Below are 12,341 nucleotides of genomic sequence, written 5' to 3'. Positions count from 1 at the left end.
ACTCACAGACTTCTGCTCCTGGTCTGGTTGTTTCCATGTAACTTTGGACTTGAATACTCCCAGAAGCTGCTCTGGTACCTCAGTGTAAGCTTTTATCCCTTGGCCTGTCTATTCCATGGAGATGCTGTGCTATCAACTGGCCTGAGCATGTGTTGAGAGAAATCCGCACACGAGGGCGGGCAGCCAAAAGATGACTGATAACACCACTGGCAAATGCAGGCATATTGTTAATACCTGTCAGGGCTCTGACAACAGGCATTTCCAGTTTCTGGTTCATGCATATCACAACATACTGATCTGCTTTATTCCAAGGACTGACTATGGCTAAAAGCAAGGTATTCTCTTACAGCAATGCCACACACAGTCAGGGTCTCGGCAAAGGTAAGAGTCTTGCAACAAATGGGTATAGCCCTTGCTCTCCTCCCTTACCCTAGAGAAAGCACTTGCCTGCCCAGACCATGGGTAGCTGCTCCATCTGATGCTTATGCTTTTTAACCATTGATTTCCCTTGGCTAAGCTTCACTTACGTTCCTCATGAGTGCATAATGTTCTATAGGTCCTAGGAAGCTTGCCACTTGCAGCAGAACTGATGGGTGCGTGGGATGTTTTACATGCTGTTCAATAGTTTATAGGCACTCATAAGATCCAAGCTCAACTGGTACAGCAGCTTCTGGGTTGTTCCAGGGCTGCTGGACACATGTCGCAGTACAAGGGATCCAACTCACGCTAGTTTGCACGCAACGTGCTCCGTTCTGTTCCTGCTCTCGGGTGCCAATTATCCTTGACTTCAGTGGGAGCTTCATGTGTGTACTTGGCAGAATAGCTTAGTCCTGTGACGATTCAGCACCGTATTTCATATCAAAGAGCCCTAGTGAAATGGAAGACAAACCACAGATGCTGCTCAGAGGTCTGAGGTTCTGCGCACAGGTTGAATTAGCTTTATATAAAGGTCTGGTGGCTATCGAAGCAAATGATTTCAGAGAATGGTAATTATCTGCTTACATGGAGGAACCGGATAGTATCTTGGCAGAGAGTAATTATTTCATGGAATGGTTTTGTGGTTGTTTTTCTTGTTGGGGGTGTGTGTGTGTGTGTGTGTGTGTGTGTTAGGTAGTTCACCTATTCTGTTCTATAGGTGAACTTCCTTTCACGGAGGTTGCATAATGTTACTTCTGAATGAATATGGTAATGGCGTGAATGTATCTTGACAAATACTCTAAACCAGATTAATGCCGTTTTCTAAGCCTGAAATTAATTTTGAAATTGGAATTTGCTAATGCTTAGGTTTTAGGCTTAGAAGTCATGTCCTTACTGTACTTCTGTACTGTATTTTTGGCATGGCAATAGCCGTATGGCATGTTACGCTACCCGTGATACTCCTGATGAGCAAAACCAAACCTGCTGGTAGCGCTTTTATTTGAGGGAGACTTTCACGGCATACCTTGGTATTTCAACATGAAATTGTAGCAAAAAAAGTTGTGGTAAAGCATATTGTGTTTGTTATCTATAGTGGCATGCACACGAGTACCCTTTTGGAGCTGAGTTTCTTTGTTTACAGTAGGGATCACAAACTCCCGTGCAGTTTGAGAGCCCCGTCTGCAGGATGCTGTACAAACAGCTGGAAAGGCAGTATGTGTGTCACTGGCTCAACAATCAGTTCCCATTGTAAAAGTATAAAAATAGTGCACATCTGTTCTCTTCCATGGGTGTTGTCTCTGTGAAAGCTCTGATACCATCTGTGAGTCTGGCCTGCTAGTCCTTCACTTGCACATACTGCCAAAACTCATCCTGCCTTTTTCCTGGTATGGGCAGAATGGGTCTGAGATCCATCTGACTAAAATCCAACTGGGAACTCCTCGTAGTCCTGCACTTAGCCAATTTAAGTATAAGCATGCTTGTAATGAGGAGACTGTCTGGTCTGCGCTCATTAGAGCAGCTGAATTCTCTTCCTCAGAGTTTTGAAGCAAGTGTGCCCTTTGCATGGCTGAGTGTCCAGAAAGGTACAATGAAAGTTTGTAGGAAACTCTGATACATAACTCTGTGAAAGATTGGGGGTGTAATGTCATGGCATTATTATTTTGCCATTATTGCCTTTGACTTCTTTTCCACCCTTGGTTGACAGGTGAAGTTGTGATTATTTTTTTTAATATGCGTTGGGGAGAGAGTCTGATAAAACCTTGGAACCCCACAAAAACTCCTTGTAGTGCTTTAGGGATGCCTACTTCTCCAGAGCCAATGTAGGCATTGCTGGAGTTTCTTTGCTCTCAGAAGCTGTACCATAGGCAATATTAGCAACATAAGATGAAAGCTAATTTCTTATGTAAAAGCTGTAGTTTACAAACTATTGTAAATTTGCTTGCAATTTATCTTAGCCTTCAAAATGGTCCTTCATCTCTGCCATCTCGGGCATTATGGCTAAGTAGATTGTATGACCTTAGGGAAAACCAACATGCGAGAATAAAAATAAAATGGGTTTCTTCTTCCTGACATGAAGAACCAACTTACAAGAATACAAATTGTGTGTGGGTGTGTATATATTGGGGGGAGGGCGCTTTATTTTCAGTAATAAAAAGTAATTATACAGTTTGCTGCATAAATAGCCGCAAGGATAACCAGAGTGCGTCAGACATCCAGTTATGCATGTGTTAAAGGTTAATACTATTTGTTCTCAGTACATTTAGTCTTTGCAAATCATGTGCTGACATGCATCCCATTTTGGTATCTGTTCACACACTCCGGTAATGATGTGTAGAGCAGGAACTCATGCCTGTGCCATTCAGTAGTATTTAGTAAATTGAACTTTTGTATAAAGGTCTTAGAAAATGGCAAGGCAGAAAATGAATGTCTTCTTGCTGCTAATTTTATCTTCCACTGCACACTCCTTTCTGGAGACTAAAGCATTACGAATCTATTCACTACTGAAAGTTATTTCAACTTTCATAGCACATACCAGGATGCAGAAAAGCAAGTACGTGTTCACAGCTGTTCCTCGGATCTCTCTGCTGGAAATACAACCTGTTAAGCCGCTAGATATCTGCTTAAAATAACTAAAAATAGTGAAATAAAACAATTAACTGGTGAATTTTCATTAAATACAAATACTGAAACAAATATACAGCTAGGTAATTGACTGCATATGTAAACTAGCTGTTGATAATTGACATGACCTTCACTTAATGAGCCTCCTTCCCATTAGTGGAGACGACTGCTACAATTATGTGTCCTTATTCTAGCTGTAATTGTATGGACTTTATTGAAGTACAAACTAGGTCACGTCTTCCTGAGATCTGGTCCGTGGTGGGTGACCTCTTTTCATTGCTTCAGCTTTGCTGTGCTGCATGAGAGAAGGAAGGATGTTCTTGCAGCCATGAGAATGGATGTCATACAGGAAACCAGTCTCAAATGTGATTTCTGACAGAGACGTCTTGTGTGATTTAAGGGAGTAGCTTAAGGCTAGGTCTCAAGGAGGCTAACATACATCTATTTTAAGGAGCTTACATGCATTTTACGCAGGTTAGTAGGTGTATACAACAGTCTATGGGACAGCAATTGAACCAAGATTCCCTCTACTAGAGGAGTCTTTGATCTTTTATGCCCAGTAACATAGCTGAGCAGGAGGAGCACGAAAGGACTGCAGCCTTTAGTTGTCGTTCTGGAAGGTGGGGAGTAGAGACCTGAACCCTCTACAGCTGAGAAGGGAGGGGATGGATGCATGATAGGAGTACGGGCTGAGGCTGTATCATCAATGATTGTGTATTTTTCTAGCTGTGTGTCTGACTAAAAGGGGCCCTGGCTACTCTGTTTTGTCTGGCATTCGGTTGTATTGATGCCCTCAGAACATGTGGTATCAGCCAGGTTGCTCCAGTTAAGAAATACTCAGCAGTGATGAGCCTCCGTGGAAAATAGTTGCTCAGTCTACCAGGGTAGCATCAGGCCTGGGTGTACACAAAAGTACTGGGGTATTGCAATGAAGGCCTCAGGGGTGGATGTGCCCAGCATGGAAAGGGGCGGTACCTTGCTCAGTAGTAGCATGCTGGGGAAAAAAGGAAAATACAGCTTTCTCCCATGTTCCCCCCCGGTTCCACGTCTGTCATGGGGTGGCATGGTGACTTCCTCATAATTGGAAGGGTCTATGTAATCTGTTAGTGTTTGGGGTTTCCAAGGCACTTACTGTAACAGGACAGGCAGCATCTTTAATCTTTGCAACATAATGAAGGTTTGATGATTGGGGAGTGGAGGAAAAGGACTGGAAGCTGCCATCCAAAGTGTTTTCAATGACCTTTTTGGTGCTGTGTTAGGATATTAGTCCTGCTTCACTAAGTGAGAGATGAACTGTGCATTCATGAGTCAGTTCAAAAGTAGCTGAAAGGTTGTGTATTTCTACGCATGAAGTGAGATTTAAATCTTACTCTGCCACAGCATGTTAATCTAGTAGATTTTGAGCAGCTGCTGCTAGAAATTGCTGTGGCCTCTAAAATGAAGAGATTTCCTAGGTGTTAAAATATTATTCCTCATACTAAATCACTTGATATCATTTTGCTGCTGAAGACAAGGACTGTGTATATTGCTCAAGTCACTGTCAAGATAGAGAGAACCTTTTCACATCCTACTTGCACAGTTTGGCTTAGTCTGGGACTCATTTACGAAGAAGATGTTTGATCTGTGTCTGCTTACTAGCAATACTCCATGTGCCTACACTGCTGAAGCCTACTTTGACATACTCTTCTACCATTATCAATGGGAGGAAGAGGGGTGGCTTTTAGGGGGACACATGTTCTTGTGTATTATCAGTATGTTATGTGGATAATGGCTGTCTTGAAAGTTGTTGACTTTCAGAGCCTAGTTGTACATTGTTTCTTGCTACCCCAGATAATAGTGGCGGTTATATGTCATCGTGTGGGATGTAAATTGATCAAGCTTGACAGCAGTTTCCTTCCTAAATGGAAGGCAAAATTGATTAAGGAAGGATTAATTTAATGTGAAAGAAAAGTGGTGTTAGATCTGGTGTCCAACCAGCCATTGGCAGTGGATGCTGAGAGCTTATTGAAGTCAATTGGTGAGGTTTCTTTGCACCTCTCTGTCCTCTGTCGTTTTCCTTGTAAGAAAAATGTCCATGCGAACGAAGTTGCGCAGCCACTATTCTATTCATTTCACATCCCTACAAATTCATTGCTACCTTGAGAGGTACACAGCCCAATGACAAGAGCGAAGGATGTGGCCTGGTCCAGGAATCGTTCTGTCCTTTGTTCACCTACTGAACTCGAAAAACAAACATTCAGCCTCCAACTGGTGTACTTAGCTGATGGGTGCAAGTTCTTCCTTCTCTGTTTGATGTTTGTCTTGTGCCTCTTGTGTTGTGTCCTCTCTCTTTTGCACTGGAAGGCCCTTTGGGGTACTACGTTCTCAGACAGAGTCAATCTTCCAGAGTCAAGATGTTGGCTGGGACCTCTGGGCACTACTCTAATAAAAATAACAGGAACTTGATTAGGAGCCAAAAGATCTGTGTTCTGTTCACTGCTCTGGTGGTCACAAATTATGATGTGGGTGTTTGTTTTTTTTTTTCTTTTAAGTTTTATATAAAACAATTCTCAGAGGAGGGAGCGTATGAATAGTACTATTTTTGTTGCCCGTTCCACTGGCCCTGCATTTGTATGCTAGCTGAACTACCCCTTCTCCCTCTTGTCTTGTCTCTCCTTGTTTGATAAAGAAAGACTGATAACCTTCTTCCTTGTGTTGTAAATCATCTCTGTAGTGTCTCTCTTCCTCCCCTTTGAGGAAGAAATGTGATTTTACTCGCTGTAGAATGTTTTAAAAATCCTAGGGTGAAAAAATCTGCAAAATATGAATGTTCTGCATGGTTAGAGCAAACACTATGTTCCTGTGAGTCACAGATGTCAGGTTTGTTTAATCTTAATAAATCTATGCCACAATAACACTTTTAAACAAGAAGAGAGATGGAGGGATGAAGGAAGAGTTGTGCTGGGGTAGAGAAGATTCTTAGCCAAAAGCTTGTTTAGTGGGGGACTGGGGGTGAGGAGGGCATTGGACGTAAACCCAAACACTTCCCACCCCCCCACTTCATTAAGTAAACTTTGAAACCTACATTTTGGGCACTGCCTTTCTAGTACATATTTCATTTTCTTTGTATGTTTTATGATAGATGGTCTTTCCATGTTCGAGTCTTAAGAGTACTAGTTTCCCACAGCATATTTGCAGGAGATGAAGTAAGGCGTTTTACATAGCACCCTGTTGGCAAACAGATATAGCATTTACTCCAATGAACGCTGCCAAGTATGAGGTACTTCCGAATGAACTTCAAAAGCTCTGAAACAAGCATTAGCTGCTTCTTCAAAAATGTGAACAATGCCATTGCTTTCTAGCAAGCAGAACTGGTGAGAGCAGGGATTGGAAAGAGCAAAAATAACAACTGGATGTGATGGATGTTGTAGTAGCACTTGGGATCAGACAGAAAGTATAGCTCTCTGTCACGGCAGGATTTGGGGGGTGCTTGTTGTAATGGTACCTGAAGTGTGTACTCTGCACTTGAGGAGGAAACAATTTCTACCCTGAGGAACATACAATCTACGGAGACTTAGCAAAGCACTTGGGAAGGAGCAGTCGTACAAGCCCAGGCTGTTGAGAGTGCTGATAGGAGTGAGTCGTGCTGATTCCAAGGCTGGTGAGGAGGTTTTTTTACTGACACTTTCCTGGTGCTACCCTTCCACGCTCAATGAGGACAGAGCCACACGTACACATAAGCCTCAAAGCATGGCCCATAACACGCACCAGGACTCAGGGCAGAATGTGAGAGAAACAGGCAAACTGCCGTGTTTCAGTATGGCAGTAGTACTGGCTGTGCTTCTGGTTTTCATGCTGAGCTCTGGGCTTTAACTGGGTTTAAAAAGGTGCTTTGCCCGCTGGAGAACAGGCGGTATGGGGCTCTGGGAAAGTACGGTACGGTGGTTCTGGTACTGTCGTTTCAGTATAGCTCTTAATCAGCTCTAATACAGCCAGTCCCTTCCATGGCATTCGCATGATGCAAGCAATCTTTCCAGCTCAAATTTAGTATGGTAGCGAGCACACTGTCCTGGACCATTCTCTTGTTCTATATTTATCCATACATAGCTTCTACTTTTAGATGAGGAGTTAACCTGCTGAGACCTCAGAATTTGTATGGCCTCTTCCTGTGTTTTGAAGGTTGCTTTCAAAATACAAATGGAACTTTTCCTGGTGCTTTTCAGTTTCTTGTGGGTAGAATGATGAAATATTTTTGGCAAAGAGAGATCTTAAAAATCAGGTATTTGCATTTGCACTTGAAATGGAAGTCTGGCCTTTCACGCTTGCAAAGCAGCATTTTACTGCTGAAATGTGGCATTGCTAAATATCAGTTCTGCTTTTGCTGTTACTTGAAATAGGTGTAATCAGTCAATAAATAAGGATTCAGCATAGTAACTAATCTAATCCTTACTACAGAAAGACTTTGGCATGTGAGAACTCTGACTTCCTGGTATCAGTGTTGCCTAAGCTTTGGCATATGCTTTATCTGAAACTCTAAATCAAAGAACACCCTTGTACAAGAGTATGCTTTACCACTGGTAATGAGTTGCGGCTGTATGCAGCAGATCTCTGCAGAAAATGCATAATGTCTCATGACAACTGAGGTGAATTTTTATCACTCCCTCCCTTGTAAGCTAAATCTTTTTTTTCTTGTTCTTGTCCTTTACAGTTCCACCAAGTGAGAAGAGTGATGACCATCCTTTTCCTTACTATGGTTATCTCATACTTCAGTTGCATGAAAGCTGCCCCAATGAAAGAAGCTAGTGTAAGAGGACAAGGCAGCTTGGCTTACCCAGGTCTTCGGACCCACGGGACTCTTGAGAGCCTAAATGGGCCCAATGCTGGTTCAAGAGGACTGACATCGCTGGCGGACACTTTTGAACATGTCATAGAGGAGCTTCTAGATGAGGACCAGGACATCCAGCCCAGCGAGGAAAACAAGGATGCAGACTTGTACACATCCCGAGTCATGCTAAGCAGTCAAGTGCCTTTGGAACCCCCACTGCTCTTTCTGCTTGAGGAGTACAAAAACTACTTGGATGCTGCAAACATGTCCATGAGGGTCCGGCGCCACTCTGACCCAGCTCGCCGTGGGGAACTGAGCGTATGTGACAGCACGAGCGAGTGGGTGACGGCGGCAGAGAAAAAGACTGCAGTGGACATGTCCGGGGCGACTGTCACTGTCCTGGAAAAAGTCCCAGTACCCAAAGGCCAACTGAAGCAATACTTCTATGAGACCAAATGCAACCCCAAGGGGTATACAAAGGAGGGCTGCAGGGGCATAGACAAGAGGCACTGGAACTCCCAGTGCCGAACTACCCAGTCGTACGTGAGAGCTCTCACCATGGATAATAAAAAGAGAGTTGGCTGGCGCTTTATAAGGATAGACACTTCCTGTGTATGTACATTAACCATTAAAAGGGGAAGATAGTGGATTTGTGTTGTATAGATTATATTGAGACAAAATTATCTATTTGTATATATACATAACAGGGTAAATTATTCAGTAAAAATAATTTTATGGACTGCATGTATAACTGAGGTTTATACAGTACAGTGGTTCCACAATCTATTTATTGAACATATCCATGACCTGAAGGGGAACAAAAGTCATTTGCGCACAAGTTAAAAAAAAAAAAAAAAAAAAAAAAACACAAAAAAAACCAAAACCAAGCAAACAAAAAAGTCTGCATTACATTCCTCAATAACATTGTGGTTTTTCGCCGTTGCCAAGAATTGAAAATATAAAAAGTTTAAAAAAAAAAAAGAATAAAATTGCATGCTGCTTCAATTGTGAATTGATGATAAACTGTCCTCTTTCAGAAAAATAAATTGAACCAAAACATTCCGTTTACATTTTAGACAGTAAGTATCTTTATTCCTGTTAGTATTATATCTGTTTACTGCTTTTAACTTCTGATAGCGTTGGAATTAAAACAATGTCAAGGTGCTGTTGTCATAGTTTTAATGTTTCTCTTTTACTTTTGAACTCCCATCAGATTGAAAAAGAAAAAAAAAATCATTACCTTATTCTGGATTAAAAACAAATTTGTTTTTTGTATGTTGTGAAGGTGTTTGCAATAGCAATCCAACTACTGACAAAAAAATAAAAAAAGAGGCAACTGAAAAAGAATGGTGATGTTCCACTTCACATTGTTGAACTTCAGGCTTAAAGACAGCACTTATTTAACTGTATAGCAACATGCTTTTTTGGGTTATTTTCCTTTTTTTTTTTTTTTTTTTGCTGTCTTTTGAGACCTGCATTTGCTTATACCATGTTTGTTTGTGTTTGGGGTTTTTTTTTCCCTTTCCTCCCTCTGGAAGGATGTTGGTTGTGATCTTTCAAGTGTTTCACTTACCATACAACTGGAGCTTGTCATATAGAAAATATTCTATGAAGTGTTGAGAGCAGTGATTTTCATGTAATAAAAGACTCTGTGCTTGGATCAAATGTCTTGGTGAAGCACCAGAAGAATGTCACTAGAAAAAGGGTCTAGAGAGATGATAGTGGGTCTGAAATCAGGTTGGTCATGGGACTGTGGGTACCTCAGCCAATTCAGGGCCAAATAACAGTGTTTGGGATTGACTGAGGCTATCCAAATCATAGCCAGCACTGGACCTTGTCCTGTGCATCCTGTGAGAGCTGCCTTGTCCGCTGGCGCAGGTAGCGCATCCTTACCCTCCAGAGCTTGTCTAACAGCCCCAGCCCTGCACAGCGGGTGTGCAGACTGCGCTGGCATCCCTGCCCGAAGGAGCTAGGGAACGAGGAAGGAAGAGGCCCTGTCTCTAGCTGAAAGCAATTAGCGTTTATGTTCATGTGGCTCTACCTCTGCTGTCAGCCTTATTTTATGAAACAAATATTGGCATAAAAAAATACTCTTGAAGCAAGTGAAGAACAGGTGCCAGAGGAGTTGGCTTAACATCGCTTAGGTTCTGATAGATGTATTTAGGCCTGCGCTACCCCCTCTAACTATCCTGACAGAAGTATTTCTAAAAAGGCAGGTTGTAAGCTGAAGAGCTGTGCATAGCACTTGCACTGACTACAGTGGGCAGAGAGGCAGAAATAGCTCATTTGTGCGCTCACTGAAGGCAGATGCTATATTTGTAATTCCTGTAGATGAAGAGAAGTAGCTGAACGAAGAGGAAAATACTGTAAAACGTAACTACTGCTGAATGCTGCAAAATCTGCGTTAGTCTGCCTTGCTGTTGAAGTTAATTAAAAACCTGGACTGGGCAAAGCTTATTTGAAATGTGATCCCCATGATAATTCTCTTTGAAGAGTATATTTAGCACTGAGTTGATGTCATTGCTAGTAGAAACCAATGCTGGAAGCTAACAGAGACACCTTCAAAATCAGTGATTTCTTCTGCTTGGGGTAGAAGGCTTCCCCTTCCCTAGGATAACTGACTGTCAAAGGAGAACCATCCCAAGTGTAAAATGAAAAACTTTTGCGTTGGCCATGAGTGAGGAGAGAGGGTTGTGTGACCCACCTCAATTGCAGATACTCAGGCTCCCACATAGAAATCAGAAATGGAAAAAAACTTACTGAAATGTCTCAAAACTTCAACTGAAGTATTCTTCGTGCAAATCGAACATTGGTGTAATGGAGAATTTCATTTCACTCTGGCCAGTACCCATATACGTATTACAATTCTTTGCATTTAATAACCCAAACGTGGCTCAGGAGCTATGCTCAGCAGTGTTCCTAAACTACAGCAGAGAGATGGTGTAATGGTGGCTCCCCTCAAAACCAGGGTTGGTTGCTTAGGAAGGAGAAAGGATGATGCTAATGAGGGAATAATGAACTGATCACTCATCTGGACTGGAAAAAGAAATGATAGCTAGGACATGACAGGAATCTAATTCAGATACAGGAATAAAATAATTCCCACTCCAAACAAATTGGATTTCCAAAAGAGAAGTGTTAATGCAGAATTCATGCTAGAAACAAATTTCCTCATTTCCCAAAGTTAACTATGGCTATATTCATAACTCAGAAATCCTCACCTGGAATAGGTAAGGGGGGTGCTGGTGTGGCAGAATTAGAACAGTGGGATGGTAGGTTCGGAGGGTAGAGGGCAGCCTGTGTGGGTGGGGGACTAAGGGGTGGAGCTGAGAACCTACAGAAGAACCATATCCTGTAGCTACATCTAGAGTGATACTCCCCAGAATACGCCAATTCTATGCCAATTGATGCTTTCAACGTATATAACGTGAAACCGACAATTAAACTGCAGTCCCATGGCTCTCACGTGCCTGACCTAGTACATCCATGATCACAGGCTTGGCAGTTTTAATTAAAACAGAGATTGGGGGGGGTGTGGGTGGGTGTTGGTTTTCTTTCATGTCACTTAATTAAACTCTTGCTGTGGTCTGTTTGTGACAAAGGTATATCATGCATGTCAGCAGGCCTAGTGCTGTGTTAAAGTAAAGACTCTTGCAACTGTAAGTTAATGTCTGTGGCCTTGTTCTCTATTATTCACCTTGTGTAACATAAATATTTATTGTATATTTATATAATTTTATGTTTTTTGGGAAAAACTGAAATTGGCATTAAAATTTAAAAGCAACTGCGTCATATTGTAAATATAATTAAGCTATATTTAAGTGTACTGATTAACATAATATATGTTTAACTATAGAGTTTTTTATGTTTTTAAATATATTTTCAAAATATATATATATAAAACTCGGGTTTTTTTGGGGGACCATGTGACTCTTTTCTCTAATTGTAAAACAAACTTGAGTTTTACTATAAAGATGTGTGTTCTTTGTTTTAAAACAATTTTTACTTTATTTTAGCAATAAAACCTCACTCGGAGGGCAGATAGCCCCCTGTTTCATAGCCGGACAGTTAGCATTGGGAAGGGAGGGGTGGCAAGAATTTGCTTTCCGTGAAAGCTGGGGATACTCGCAGAATGATGTATTTCCATTTAATTCTAGCACATAAGTCTTCATGAGACTAAAAACCCATGAATGACACATAGATACGATTTTATTCAGCCATAAAATAAAGAGTGTAATGGAAGTGAGGGGGAGGGGTTACTAACCTTAGTAACTAAGGAATAAGTGAGATATAAACTCGATAGCTGTAGTCCAGTCATATACCTGATTTTTAATTGGTGTCATATATATTTATATCCCCTGTGGCAAATTTATTTATGACCCCACGGAGTACTTGGAGTGGAATTCCTTGGATTTAACATATTGTTAGCATTTCTAAAAGAATATGCTCTACTGTAACTGCCAAGCCTTTGTATATTTAATTATCCCATAGCCCTAGA

At 41.6% G+C, this 12,341-nt stretch overlaps 1 protein-coding gene across 1 annotated transcript; it reads left to right on the top strand.

Annotated features, from left to right (window-relative positions):
- The first annotated feature begins 351 nt into the window (after window positions 1–351).
- BDNF (brain derived neurotrophic factor) lies at window positions 352–8,488 on the top strand. Its single transcript, XM_009807008.2, has 2 exons — window positions 352–381; window positions 7,727–8,488. Exons 1-2 carry the CDS (start codon window positions 352–354, stop codon window positions 8,486–8,488), a joined length of 792 nt encoding a protein of 263 aa, XP_009805310.2.
- The last annotated feature ends 3,853 nt before the right edge of the window (window positions 8,489–12,341 follow it).

Source organism: Gavia stellata, chromosome 17, assembly GCF_030936135.1.
Source record: "Gavia stellata isolate bGavSte3 chromosome 17, bGavSte3.hap2, whole genome shotgun sequence".
In the NCBI taxonomy this organism is placed as follows: Eukaryota; Metazoa; Chordata; class Aves; order Gaviiformes; family Gaviidae; genus Gavia; species Gavia stellata.
This window is presented reverse-complemented; position numbering and strand designations above follow the sequence as displayed.